The sequence below is a fragment of the Orcinus orca genome, chromosome 7 (assembly GCF_937001465.1).
Source record: "Orcinus orca chromosome 7, mOrcOrc1.1, whole genome shotgun sequence".
In the NCBI taxonomy this organism is placed as follows: Eukaryota; Metazoa; Chordata; class Mammalia; order Artiodactyla; family Delphinidae; genus Orcinus; species Orcinus orca.
Window position 1 is genome coordinate 47,565,139 of NC_064565.1, and position 14,689 is coordinate 47,579,827.

The 14,689-nt window shown below is 37.2% G+C and overlaps 2 protein-coding genes across 3 annotated transcripts in view; one reads left to right on the forward strand and one right to left on the reverse strand.

Annotated features, from left to right (window-relative positions):
* Nucleotides 1-14,689, forward strand: part of PKP4 (plakophilin 4) — a 961,933-nt gene that overhangs the window by 430,062 nt on the left and 517,182 nt on the right. The window lies entirely within an intron of this gene.
* Nucleotides 1-14,689, reverse strand: part of CCDC148 (coiled-coil domain containing 148) — a 338,775-nt gene that overhangs the window by 64,822 nt on the left and 259,264 nt on the right. The window contains exons 13-15 of one of the 2 annotated variants that reach the window (XM_004276786.3): nucleotides 12,831-12,948; nucleotides 10,602-10,742; nucleotides 5,662-6,881 (exon numbers count right to left, since the gene is read on the reverse strand). In XM_004276786.3, coding sequence (XP_004276834.1) covers nucleotides 6,735-6,881; nucleotides 10,602-10,742; nucleotides 12,831-12,948 — 406 coding nt within the window. In that variant the 3' untranslated portion in view covers nucleotides 5,662-6,734. Of the gene's footprint in view, nucleotides 1-5,661; nucleotides 6,882-10,601; nucleotides 10,743-12,830; nucleotides 12,949-14,689 lie in introns of those variants that run through there. The other variant, XM_049712716.1, reaches the window with a different exon arrangement.

The window sequence follows — 14,689 nt, forward strand, 5'->3', positions numbered from 1 at the left end:
ACTATACTGTAGTAGTCTATTATGCATGCAAGAGCATTATGTTCAAAACATGTTTGTACCTTAATTATAAAATACTTCATTGCTAAAACATGCTAACCATCATCTGAGCCTTCAGCGAGTCATAATCTTTTTGCTGGTGGAGGGTCTTGCCTCGATGATGATGGCTGATGACTGAGCAGGGTGGTGGTTGCTGAAGGTTGGGGTGACTGTGGCAATTTCTTAAAATAGGACAACAATGACGTTTGCTGTATCACTGAACTCTTCCTTTCACAAAAGATTTCTCTGTAGCCTGCAATGATGTTTGATAGCATTTTACTCACAGTACAACTTCTTTCAAAGTGGGAGTCAATCTGCTCAAACCCGGCTGCTGCTTCATTAACTAAGTTTATGTAATATTCTAAATCCTTTGTCGTCATTTCAACAATCTTCATAGCATCTTTACCAGTAGTAGATTCAATCTCAAGAAATCCCTTTCTTTGCTCATCCATAACAAGCAACTCTCCATCTGTTAGTTTTATCAGCGATTCAGATACATCTTCAGGTACGACTTCTAATTCTAGTCTTCTTGCAATTTCCACCACATCTGCAGTTACTTACTCCACTGAAGTCTTAAACCCCTCAAAGTCATCAATGTAGGCTGGAATCAACTTCTTCCAGACTCCTAACCCTACTCCTTCCCATGAATCACAAATATTCTTCACGGCATCTAGAATGGTGAATCCTTTCCAGAAGATTTTCAATTTACTTTGTCCAGATCCATCAGAGGAATCACTATCTATGGCAGCTATAGCCTTACAAAATCCATGAGTTGCAAAATGGATGTTGTGTTAGGAGGCGTGAAAACAACATGAATCTCATCGTACATCTGCATCAGAACTCTTAAGTGCCCAGGGACATTGTCAATGAGCAGAAATATTTTGAAAGCAATCATTTTTTTTCTAAGCAGTAAGTCTCACCAGTGGGCTTCAATATTCAGTAAACCATGTTGTAAACAGGTGTGCTGTTTGTCCAGGCTTTGTTGTTCCATTTATAGAGTACAGACAGAGTAGACTGAGCATAACCCAAGGGTCCTAGGATTTTCAAAATGGTAAATGAGCACTGCCTTCAACTTAAAGTCACCAGCAGCATTAGCCCCTAATGAGAGTCAGCCAGGTATTGACTTGTCCTCTCTAGCTATGAAAGTCTTAGAAGGCATATTCTTCTAATAGAAGGCTATTTCACCTACACTGAAAATCTCTTATTTAGTGTAGCCACTGAAACTGTGCCCCACAGAATTAACAGAAGCTGATAACTACAGAAATTCTTGAACTTGTCTTACAGAAGAACAGATAAGGGATCACCTTGTTAAAACCCCTTTGCTTTTAAACTGTCTTCATTGATTGAGTTCACTTTAGTATTTTTTTTCTTTCTTTCTCTTTTCCTCGCTTAAGCTGCATACCTTCTTAGCTTCATACAGCCCAGCTGTTTTATAGGAACTTGAAGTCAGCTCCTGCCCAGTGTGAGCTGGCTGGGGACTGGATGGAACTATGACCCTAAAACTGGGCCTGCTCAGATGTCAGAGGGCTGGAAAATGCCACCCTCAGATCATGCTGTGTCTCCATTTTGAATATGCAGAATCATGTAGCACATCTTGGCTAACTGTTTGGCACAAGGGGCCTAGGTTTCAGCCTATCTTGGCTTTTCGACATGCTTTCCTCACTAAGCTTAATCACTTCCAGTTTTTAATTTAAAGTGAGAGATATGCGACACTTCTTTCACTTGAACATTTAGAGGCTAAGGGTTATTAACTGGCCTAATTTCAATATTGTTGTGTCACCTGGAATAGGGATGCCCAAGGAGAGGAAGACAGATGGGGAAACAGCAAGTCAGTGGAGCAGTCAGAACACACACAATGTTTATCAATTAAGTTTGCCGTATTATATGAGCATGGTGCCAACACAATTACAACAGTAATATCAAAGATCACTGAACACAGATCACCATAATATAATAATAAAAAATTTTGAAATATTATGAGGATTACCAAGATGTTAAACAGAAACACGAAGTAAGCAAATGTTGTAAAAATCGCGCCCGATGCAGGGTTGCCACAAACCTGCAGCTTGTAAAAACCACAATATCTGTGAAGCACTATAAAGCAAAGCACAATAAAATGAGGTATGCCTGTAGTTAAAATAAATAAATAAAAGCTATGCAACTATTATACCCCAAGCCTTATTCATGATAGGCAAAAGGTGGAAACACACCAAATGTTCACTGAGACGTGAACAAAACGTGGTTTAAAGAAAGTGGTATATAGGGGCTTCCCTGGTGGCGCAGTGGTTAAGAGTCCACCTGACAATGCAGGGGACACAGGTTTGAGCCCTGGTCCAGGAGGATCCCACATGCCGCAGAGCAGCTAGGCCCATGCACCACAACTACTGAGCCTGTGCTCTAGAGCCCGCAAGCCACAACTACTGAGCCCACAAGCCACAACTACTGAAGCCCACATGCCTAGAGCCCATGCTCTGCAACAAGAGAAGCCACCGCAATGAGAAGCAAATGCACCGCAACAAAGAGTAGCCCCTGCTCGCCACAACTAGAGAAAGCCCGGGCACAGCAATGAAGGCCCAATGCAGCCAAAAATAAAATAAATAAATAAATGATTTAAAAAATAAAATTAAATTAAAAAATTTAAAAAGTGGTATGTAAATACAGTGGAATATTATTCAGCCTTAAAAAGGAATGAAATTCTATACAAAAAGATTTTCAAAACCTGGGAAAAATAAAGAGATCAAAGGGATTCAAGAGAAAGTGACAAATAAAGACTACGAGCAAAGAAGATCCAACATAGCATAATACTATAAAAGAGGTCCTTAGGGAAAAAATTAAAAGGGAGCATAATACTAACAATTATAATTTAAAAAATATCCTGAAATAAAATTAAATTTATATTATGAAAGGTATACTGACCCAGAATGGCCAATATCAAGATCAAGTCCATAGGGCTTCCCTGGTGGCGCAGTGGTTGAGAGTTTGCCTGCCGATGCAGGGGACACAGGTTCGTGCCCCGGTCCGGGAAGATCCCACATGCCGCGGAGCGGCTGGGCCCATGAGCCATGGCCGCTGAGCCTGCGCGTCCGGAGCCTGTGCTCCGTAACGGTAGAGGCCACAACAGTGAGAGGCCCGCGTACAGCAAAAAAAAAAAAAAAAAGATCAAGTCCATAAAACTACTATGTGTGATTCACTTTGTTATAAAGCAGAAACTAACACACCATTGTAAAGCAATTATACCCCAATAAAGATGTTAAATTAAAAAAATAAAATAAACAGATATATAATTTTAAAAAAACTACTACGATTAGAAAAAAAATATCGTTGGTACAATCAGGCAAAAGATCAAGTGATCATCAGGGAAATTAAAATCGGATTATCACCAGCCTTTTGACATTTTATGCTAAGGAAAGTAAATGTAAATAAAGTATCTGATACTCGGGCAAAACGGACTTTCAACTATAAAGAACTCTGACAAACTCTTATCAATATTCAAGAATTCAGAAAATATTGTTTCCATGAGTAATTTCTGAAGATTTTTCTAGAAAACAGACAACCAAAATGAGAAGAAAGACACTGATATAAAGATTGGTGGCAATCAGTAAATACATATTTACTTATAGAACTAAGATTAAATTAGAGCTAAGAGAGAATATAATATTTACATAATCTTTGACAATAAAAAGTACAACTATAACAAAAGGAAAAAGAATAGAAAGTGCATAGCATTTTTTTATTGTTCTTGTTTTTATCATACTGGTATTTTATTCTAAGACTGTTTGTTGTGTGTAAAACGTGAGATAATGTAAATGAGTAATATATTCTATTTCTAACATTTTCGCTAAGGAATGTGAGCAGCCTCTAGGAGCTGGAAAAGGCAAAGAAACAGATTTTCCACTAGAGTCTCCAGATGGGCATGCAGCCCTGTTGACGTCTTGATTTTAGCCCAGTGAGACCCAAATCAGACTTCCAACCTTCAGAACAATAATAAATTTGTATTGTTCAAACCACTAAGTTTGTGGTAATTTGTTACAACAGTGATATAAGGTTAATACAAATTCCAAGCAAGAACCATACAGCAAAGCCCAGTCAACCCACGAAACCATGAAAGATAGTAAAAAAAAAAAAAAAAAAAGTAGTTTTGAACCACTAAGTTTTGTTAAAAAGCAATAGATAACTGGAATAGCAAGGAAGTTATCAAGTCTATTAAGTTGTCTTTAAAGAACCCATGAGCCTAACTGAAAAGACTTCCTTTGGGCAGGGAGGAGATAATTTGAGCAGCAATAAGGATAATACTTCAACAGATTGAAACATCAAATTCCTTTAAATCTATGACTTCATAAAGATACAACAAAACTGATCACCTTTGGATGATATTAGAAAGCCAATTCATTATTTTCAAACCTCATAAGTTAATGGGAAACAAAAGGCTCAAACACTTAGCTTACATTTCTTATCTTCTCTACCAAATAGAGAACAGGGAAATTTTTCTTCACATAAGGTTTCCACTAATAAAGAAGGAATGATTGAATTACAGAATTTCTAGCATGTAATCTATAATTAATTAATGGCTCTAGGCATTAAGAATTAGTAATAGCTAACATTAAAAAAAAATACTCAGATGACAGAACACAACAGTAAAATTAAGTGGTCTTGAAAAAAAAAAAAACCTAAATCTAATATAGCTTCTAAGTTCAACTACCAATTTATAGCACACACAAAGAACACAGGACAGAGGAACATATTAAACTACACCAGGAGGACACCATCAAAAAACTCCAACATAAGAAATTCTGCATGTAAATATATTTGTTTTTTCAAACAAATACATTTCAAGGGAAAAAAACAAGGATGGAGGGGGAGGCCTATAGATTAAAAGACACTCAGACATAATTTTATAACTAAAACTAAAATATAGTGTTTAAGGATCTTCCCTTGGGCGATTCAACAGTAAAGAAAGACAGCTAGAAGGTCTAATCCCAGAACTCTCCATCACTTAGAGATCAATGGAGATGGAGACGTCAGCCAAGAAGATTGAGGAGTGACTAAAGAAACAGGAGGTAAAGCAGACTGGTGTCATAGAAGCCAAGAGAAGAACATGTTCCAAGATGGGGTGGTTGTCAACAGAGTTAAAAGCTGCCATGAAGTCAGTAAGATGAAGACTGAAAATGGTCATCAAATTTGTCAGTATGGAGTTCACTGGTGCCCTTGCTAAGAGCAGTGTCAGTGGAGGGTGAGGGCAAAGCTAGCTCAGAACGAGTGACCGTAACTAGAAAGTGAGAAGAAACCAAATATCTAGAGGCAACATTTTCAAGACGTTCACTTAAGAAGAGGAGCAGAGAAATAGCCTGGTGGCTAGGGGAAAATGTGGGGTTAATGGAAATTGATTTTTTAAGTGGAATTTATTTGAGCATATATGTATGCTGAAGGAGAACTTGAAGACATAGGAGAGAAAGAGGGTAACCAAACAAGAGAAATTCTTGTGGAACTGATAGGGGATGAAACTCAAATCACACATGGATTTCAGATTTATTTTATTTTGTGTCATTTAAAAAATACTGGTCAGGACTCACTAGATTGATTTAATGACCCACAGTTTGACAAACAACTGATGTAGGGCATATTATTTTACCTTCCTGAATTTATTTCCTTATCTGTAAAATGCGGATGACAATCTCATAAGGTTGTTATGATGGTCAAGTAAGACATTATATGTAAAGTACATATAGGGTACTGAGCACAGTTTGTGCTCAATGAATGATAACTATTATTAATACTATTTTTAAAAACAAAGAAAATTAATAAGGTCTGAGTCTGGGCATAGCCAGCATCTAGGCTGCTGCCCAAACCTCAACTAATATTTTCATCATAACCACAAGTATCAATTCCATGGTTCTCAAAATAGTGACACTACCTCCTGCTGTGTATCACCAGCTACTTGTATTTGTGTGATTGTTTAGAAATAGTAAAAAATTATGCTTGAGTTTTATTTGAAACACTTCCTTTCTATAAAATCATCTAGATATTTAATAGATAACATGGAAATTTTGATAGCATTCTGAATTTTAAAACATTCCTTCCAAACAACCATACAAATACATTTTTCCAAGCCAAAACAGATATCCTTATGCTTGAAATGCTATTTCTAATTTATTCTTACAGGCAAATTTGCAAAATGAAGTTGTTTGGATGATTGGTTTGCAGTAAACATGGTATACCAAATTGGCTTCTAAATTTAGAGAAAGGTTGAGTCTCCTCTTATAATAATCGAGAAATAATAGAAGTATTAATGATAATGAAACTTCCATAATTAAAAAACTCAAATTCTGAAATAATAAGCAGAAATGAACATTAGTAGGTAGTAGCAACATAAACTGTAATTTTTGCAAATGGTTATTTTGAGCTCTTTTTATGGCATAATGCAACCTCCAAAATTCAATTTACTAAATGATAATATATGTCCCATATGTGTCATAATTAAGTTCCATAGTCTTTGGAGAATTTAGTACTATTAAACATAACAAAGATATTGGAAATAGTGCATAAAAGTCTAAGAATCATAAAAGAAAAAGTTGTTTTTAACAGATGCTATGATTTCTATGTCTGATATTTGAAAAAATTTTAGAAAGTAGTATTGTTATCCATATAAATGTATTCAAAGAAAAATCTTATTTATGTATAACATGATTTGAGGATGAACTCTAGATTTTGAATACAGTAGACTCTGTATCCTTTCTTGGAGGTTTTTGAGGACCGATTTTTGGTAATATCTCCTTGGCATAAAATGTTTTATGAAGTCCAGCTTCTCGAAGTGCTAACTCAAAACGAAGTCTAGGGTCAGAAATTATCTGTAGAAATAAAATGATTTAAATAAATAGCATTTCATTGAAGTAAATTTTATCATTTAGTTCTGTATTTCCCCAAGCCGTGTAATTTGTTTTTACTGGATAGATGACTAGATGACAGTAAATTCTGTGTATACAGTGACTATATTCTGAACTTACTGAAAATATCCAAACCTTTTTGACATTATCACTTTCCAGTATATCAGTGGTTTCCAACATAAGATGTACAGAATATTGTATACTAGATTAGTCAAAATAAAACATTAAAATTATTAAAAGATGGGATAAAAGAAGCTTACTTTCAGTACGATCATTGATTTGTTATTTATTGTTAGCTGTAATTATAAAATATAAACAACCATTGATTAAAATAAACCTAAACCACAACCTTGTAAATCTGTCTTTAAACAGACATTTTAATTTCTCCATCATTTGGAAATATGTAAATTAAGTTCAAACACATGGCCACTACTTGAAAAACAAAATCAATAGAACTTTTCTTCCAAGGCCAGATTTCTATTTCAAGCAGAACTAGAAAATGCTTCCATCAGTCTGACTCTAAGGGGTATAGACATATGAGTAGTTCAATTTCCCTTTTCATTTATAGCTGATTGGACATTATTCCTCCTTCTATGAATATTAATGTCAACAGACACTGTTTGCAATGATAAGAAGGTGGCCACGTATGGCTTTCAGCTAATGAAACATTTTACATGAACTTGAAGTCCCCCTAGAGGATGGGATAATAAGCCATTGAAAGCAACCCCTCCTTCAAGGAGCTCTTACACTAACAGAGGTAAAAAAATGTACACAGGTAACTACAGTCCGTGGCAACATGTGACAGATGCTCCAAGAGTAGTAGAATACGGAGAGACATCTCCTGGTGCCAATGAGACTAGGATGGTCTCAGGTAAGGAGGACCACTTGAGCTAACTTTAAAGTTCAACTTACTCTTCTATAAAGCTGGGGATGGGGCTGGGGGAGGAAGAGAGATCAAGAAAGAAAGGCATATGCAAACTCAGAGACGAAATAGGTTAAGTTGGGATCAGGGTAATCTGGGTAGAGTACTTGGTACCATTGGGGAACACTGAAAAAGGACACTTCTAAGACTGGGACTTGTATTTTAAAGGCTTGAAGGCTATGCCAAGGAGTCTGGGGGAGCTACTGAGGTTGTGTTTCTGTTTTCAGCATGGAACTAATATAATCATTGCTGTTGCATAAGAAGATGCATCTGATTACAAGTTCAGGATAAATTAAGGTGGCAGAGAAAGAAGAGACGGAGGCAGGGAGAGTGCTTAAGAATCGACTACAATTGTCTAGACATGAAATAATAAATGCCTAAAATTGGCTGGTAGCAAGGAAGAGAGAACTGTCCAAAACACTATGAAGGGAAGAATCAATAGAACTTGGCAACTGATCAATACAGGGACTAGGGGCAACGATGCATATGTCAGGAATAACACTGAGATTTGTGCCTGAAAAGCAACGTATTTGAGCCTTAGACCTAGGTTTCTCCTCTTTTGCTCCAAAAGAGTCTCCCTGGTCACTCTCATCCACTTTGAAGGATTCATGCTCCACCTGTGTGCTGTTGACGTCCTCATTATCTCCAGGATTCACCTTTTTTCCCCCCAGCTCCAGAACTGTGAGTTTTAAAATGTTTTCGTAATTCTGTTTTTTTCAATACGTATCAAGTGAAATGAAGATCTCCCTCACATACTGACCTCCATTTCCCCAATTCTCCTACCCAGATGAAGCCCATCAGTTTCCTGTAAGTGCGTATTAGACATCTTCAACCTAAACCTGATATGAACAAAATAAATGCTCTCTCCCTAAGTCTGCTTTTCCTTCTGAATTCTTATATGGTTAATGGCAGCACCACCTAATGATTGTAATTTACTGAATTACTACTAGGTGCCAGACAATATTCTAGGCAATTGACATTACAAATTGTTTTACAGATGAAGTAAACAAGACATAAAGATGTTAATAGCTTACACAAGTTCACACAGCCGGTAAATAGTGGATGTGGATTTCAATCCAAAACGCAGGCTCTTCTCAATATCACTCACTGCCTAGTTTAGAATCACCCTCACTCATTATCCCCCTCCTCTTCTCAGCCAGAGCCATCCATGCCCCTGCCAGGCCACCCTCCCCCGACTCCATGCCACTTCTATGAGAGCTCCACCATCTTCAAAGGACCTGACTCCACCTCCACCAATTTTCCATTCAGGACACATTGCTATAACATAAAGCTGATTATATAATTCACCTGCTTCAAAGTCTCACCTCTGCTCACAGGATAAAGGTCAAAAGTCTTAGCAAGTAAGATCTACTATACTTTTCACAGTCTGACTGGAATTTATGTCTCCAGTCTCATCCCCCAGCACCCACCCTTACCATGTACCTTACACTGAACACATACCGGTTAAGGGTCACCCTCTTCTGCTTGGTTAAGCACTTATTTCCTCAGCCCAGGTACCTGAAAGCTTTTCAGCTTCTGATTTCAATTCTTTGTAAGCCCAACTGCCCTCCCTGCTTTGGCTTCTGGAGATACCCGTGCATTTTCTAATTAATCCCTCTCCCTACACCCACCCCTCTCCCCAATCCAGTTTTGCTGTTGTTTGTTTTTAACTTAAATTATCTGGAATGAATTCTGTCACTGCTGCCAAAATTCCTCAACTAAGATGGAGCTTAGTTTCCTCTTTTCCATTTCTCTGACTTCCCATTCAGGGCTGCCCGTTCATTCCCCTCCTCTTGACGCTGCAGCCCTTAGCCGGAGGCAATCTCACCCTAGTGGAGTTATTCCCATGCATGCTACTTTCCTTCCTAACGCAACTCCCCTGCTCACTTCCTCCACACAGGACAAGTTTATCTTGCTCAGGATGCAGCCCTGGCACCAGGCTCAGTGCCAGATACAGTATATGTTCCATAAATATTTGCCCAATTAATATGTGTATTGTTCATCTTTTTATTCCCTAGCAAAGTATGCAGCGCATAAATGAGGCACACTCTATTTATTTGTCAGTGAGTGAATGGATGAAGTTTCCTGTTTTTTAAATAATTAAATAAGCATTTAGCTTTTCTTAGATTTGTAAATTTAACAACTACTTTCTCCCTTAACTTCAGTGATATCCATTCATTCATATGTCCTGGCTCCTTCTCTTCCATCCATCCATCTAAAAAAACTTTTAAAAATCCTTTCTCAGCTATAGAAACAGATTAAAATGATTCAGAAGTTCCTAGAAACAGTTAAATAACCTCTTAATACCTTTTCCCACAGCCAATGTTTCATCATTAGCTCTGATACATTATTTTCTGTTCATTTTAATTTCAGAAAGCTTCCCTCTGCTTTGTCTTATCAGTATCATTAGTTGTTTCTTTAATAGGATTTATGTTATGCATTAAAAATTCTGAATATGATAAATATTTAAACAAAATACAGTATTAACACAACTTTAAAATTTTATAAAATTATTTTTTAGATTAAAATAATTTTCAATGACAACATTTTTACATAAAGTGTTTTGTTCTATGGTCACCTATCAACTATTTTATATTAAGAATTGTTCAGTAATTATGTGCTCTCATTTAGAAATAAAAATTATGCTAATACGGATGGTATTTAAATGTAAATATTGAAAATAATTTGTAACCCAAAACACACACTTCTACAATTCTTATCATCATGGCTTTTGCATCAATCGTGCTAATTTCCATAATTACCTGCTGTTCATTATATGTATTCAATGTGAAGAGTGGCTTTTGAAGAATAAATTCTTCTTCGATTCCAATACCCATCCTCGCTTTTGATGCCGTTGTGTCTGACATCATTCTAACAGGATCAAATTGAGCAACAATAGCAACCTAAAAGAAGAAAAAGCATGGCTACTTGGAACAAGATACAAGCAAAATGCTTCTGGGCAACATTATTAATGATAATGTCCATTAAAGTCAAGAAATTTTATTAAAGATTACATAATTACAGTTATGATTAAATTTAGATAAAAATTTCTTTTTCATCCAAAGTCAAGGGAAATTTTATATAGAAAACCCACATATTCAACCACCTTGAAAGTAACCAAAAGTAGAAAACATTAATTTTTAACCACTAGCAATCTACGGCCATGGTAACAACCCCATGAAGCTTTCTAGAAAGTTTAATCTGATTAAGCTGAATCTAGAGCATGTCATTTATGGGTAAAGTCATGTGTGTTGGCATTATTCAGCAAGACGGGTGAGTTTTCATTGTACCAGGCAACTAGATTTCCAGGGACTGTTAAAAACCATTGTTTCCCCTTCCAGTGAAAAACTGCAGAGTCGTTTCAACCCAAATGCCCTTGTCCTTTATGATAATTGAAATTGTTCAAACCTGTATCCTAATGAAAAGAAGCCACTAATTTTGTAAATTATATGCACCATTAATAACACCTGCCTGTTAATTCCTAAAGTCAAGAATTAGCATTAAGAAAATGGCATTTTTAATGCCATTTAGAAATTGTAATGACATAACTGGGGGTTGAACATACTTTAATTATTATAGGTTTCCTAGCCAAAATGTCTTTTACTGTAGTTCTAAACACTGATTACAGATAACGGGCACAGATATTTCCTCTTTCAAAGGGCTCACAGATGGAAAGAATCCTAATCATATGGACTCTGTAGTTATCAAAATTATATTTTGAACAAGAATGTGTTTAGTAAGAGTGACATTAAGTTTTGTCTCCCGAAGACCATGGTATATCACTATTTGCTAATGATTGAATAATTTAAATTTTGTTGAATCTAAGATGACCAGGACTTAAATTCAAAGTATAGGAATATATTTCTATAATCTATTTTATAAAAGATGATATAATAGTTGTATGCATTTACACTTCCTCTTTACTAAATATTTCATTTAACTAGACTTCCTTGGTTTGAATCCAGTTTGACATTTACTAGCTATGTGACTTTGGGGAACCTCTGGGCCTCCTCAGTTTTCTATGAAGTAGGAATAATAATAATTCCTACATCATAGGGTTGTGGTAGAGATTAAATGAGGTAAAACCTAAAAGCTAAAAGCATTTAGAAGAGTAATGTGAATGCACATTACTACAAACTTGTGAAGTAGGTACTATTATTATGATTCCCATTTTTCAGAGGAAGAAATGAAGCTTAGGGAGGTTAAAAGACCTAAGTTTTCTCTGTCAGTAAGTAGTGAACCAGGTTGTACCAGTTTTGAAGGACACCAGAGGCCAAGTTCTTACCCAAGATTCTATACTGCCTTCACTGACAGAGAAGAGAAACCAGACAGTCATTTCCTATCAGCTGGGAAATGGTGTCAATGAAGACTTTAGAGCTTGTGAGTTGAGCTAATCACTTTCAGGTTAAAAACTATGAAAAATTACCAAGTAGAACTATTTTATTACATTTCCCAAGGTCTTAAATTCTTGCTCTTGCCGACTACTACCTTCGGAACTTTTGCCTACTTTTACGAGCCAAAGCAATGGGAGACTTTTATTTCTCCACAAAAACAGTATTTTTATAAAGTGGTTTTTAACCTGTTTGTTGACTGTGGGATGTTTCCAAACAGAGGTTCCTACCCTAGGGAGGATTATCTTGCTCAATCTCCACCACATTTTTTCGAGGAGAGTAAAATCCTTCGGCTAGATGCAGAGTTTCACTGCTGTACATGGATACTATTCAGCTTATAAACTAGAGGTAATATGGATGCATTTAAATCTTGGGAGAGCTATTTTAAAGGTGCTGATAAAATTCTTTTAATACACTAAGAAACTGGAAATGGTTCAACATAAATCTAATTGCTCCCAGCAATGAAGACCAGTGTCCCAATTTGGGAAAGTTACATTTTATATAGCAGATTTCATGAACTAAGCCCTAGTAATAATGTTATTAAGAGCACTTAGAAATATTTTTTTAAACCACCCATGAAATTTTCCAAATTAAAAACACCTGTTTCCTCAGGGCTTCTATTCGCTTCTCTCTCTCTGCTTCTTCAAGTGCTTCTTGAAGGGTCACTTCTTTTTTCTCCATCAAACGCTTTTCCAATAATTCTCGTCTATATTTAACCCTTTAAAAATAATGCACAGGAAAGTTAGGAAAACATCATGATAATGGAGATTACGTGGATGGGTGCATAGGGACAGAAGGCAACTCATAAGTGACATCACTGTCATACTGTTCTTACTTGCTTTTGGTTGATTTCTCATATCAAAACAATAAAGGATGCTTGTATAAAATACAATTTATAATAATTCTAATAACAATCATAGAACTGCAGGTCATGGGGCAGGAAAACATGGGGTAAAATCAAATCTATCTCTTTCTTCATTAAAATCTTTGTATGAAATGTCATCTGATAAGTTCTAACACAATTTGAGATGTTAAAAAGGCTATATTACTGATTAAATATACATAATTTTAGAAACACTGGTAAATAAAATACTAGAATAATATGCCCAAAGTATCTCAATTACTAGACTTTAAACCAAACTCTATACTGTTATTCATAACTATGTGTGTGTGTGTGTGTGTGTGTGTGTGTGTGTGTTAAGAAACTTTGAAAACTGCACTTTGACTGTAGATGGCAGCAAAAACATGACTTTCCCTTAGCATTCTGTTTCCATCCCCCTTAACAGCAGATATTAAAACGGCATATTTAAATATCTGTTTTAATACTCCCAGGTTCATTTGGGTCTCCTCGGCTGCCTTTTCAGGCAGCCTCCCTAACCATCTTCTTTGTAGAGATAAGATTTGTCTTTTCAAAAACAGTAGGCACCTGGGTTCTCGAGGGAGTAGGTGGCCGTTGCCTCTGTCTTCTATCATTAACGGTTTAGATTTAACTTCCTCTATGGCATCAGTCACAAATGTGCTTTACCCTTAGCGCGCACACCTGCATTTTCCATGGATATCCCTTCGCTAGACCCTTTTTTATTCTGAATCCCGACATTTACTGAGGTGTTCACTAGGCACCAAGTCTTGTGCTAAGGGCTTTACCTCTTTTAGCTCAATTAGACATCACATGTTGGGGTACCTCTATTGATCCCACGTTAGGGTATCACTATTGATCCCATTTTAAAGATAAAGAAATGGAGGCATAGACAAGTGACGTAAATTGTCCAAGCTCTCACACCCAGTAAATGGCAGAGCCTGAGGTCAAACCCAGGCAGACTGGCCCCAGGGCCCATGCCTACTCCTCACCCTCTCGCCTCCACGCAACTAACCACTATGCTCTTCTCTCGTCTCCTCCTGACAACCCCACTCACCTCACTGACTTATGTGTGCCAAACCCTGTGCTAGATATTGAAAGCACACTGAGAAAACGACTGTTCTTAAACAGTTTGTAGTTTAACAGAGACACAGACAAGCCCAAGAACTAAACAAGGTATACAGTGTCTTCAGAGAGGTATAAATAAGGTCCACCGAGAATTCAGAGGAAGGTGCGATGACTACTTGCTGGGCTGTGAGAGAGACTGGTGAGCTTCAGCAAGAGCTCTTTAGAGGAGGCAGCGTCTGAGCTGGGTCTGGAGGACTAGAAGGCCAGGAGACACGGTGACCGAGGTGGGACAGAGCAGGAGCCGGAATGGGGGTGAGTCCAGGGAGGCACTCGCATTCAGGCTCCTGCACGTGCAGCGCTGGCATCCAAGAGTGGGCGACTTCTTCAGTTTTGCACCCCTGGGGGCCTCACTTGCCCCACCTCGTCACAGCCCTGAGCAGGAAAGGGTTCATGGTGGCTAGAACAGAGAAAGTGGATGAGCAGTGACAGAGAGGCCAAGAAAAGCACTGGAGGGCTGAACCTGGTAGTTACATGG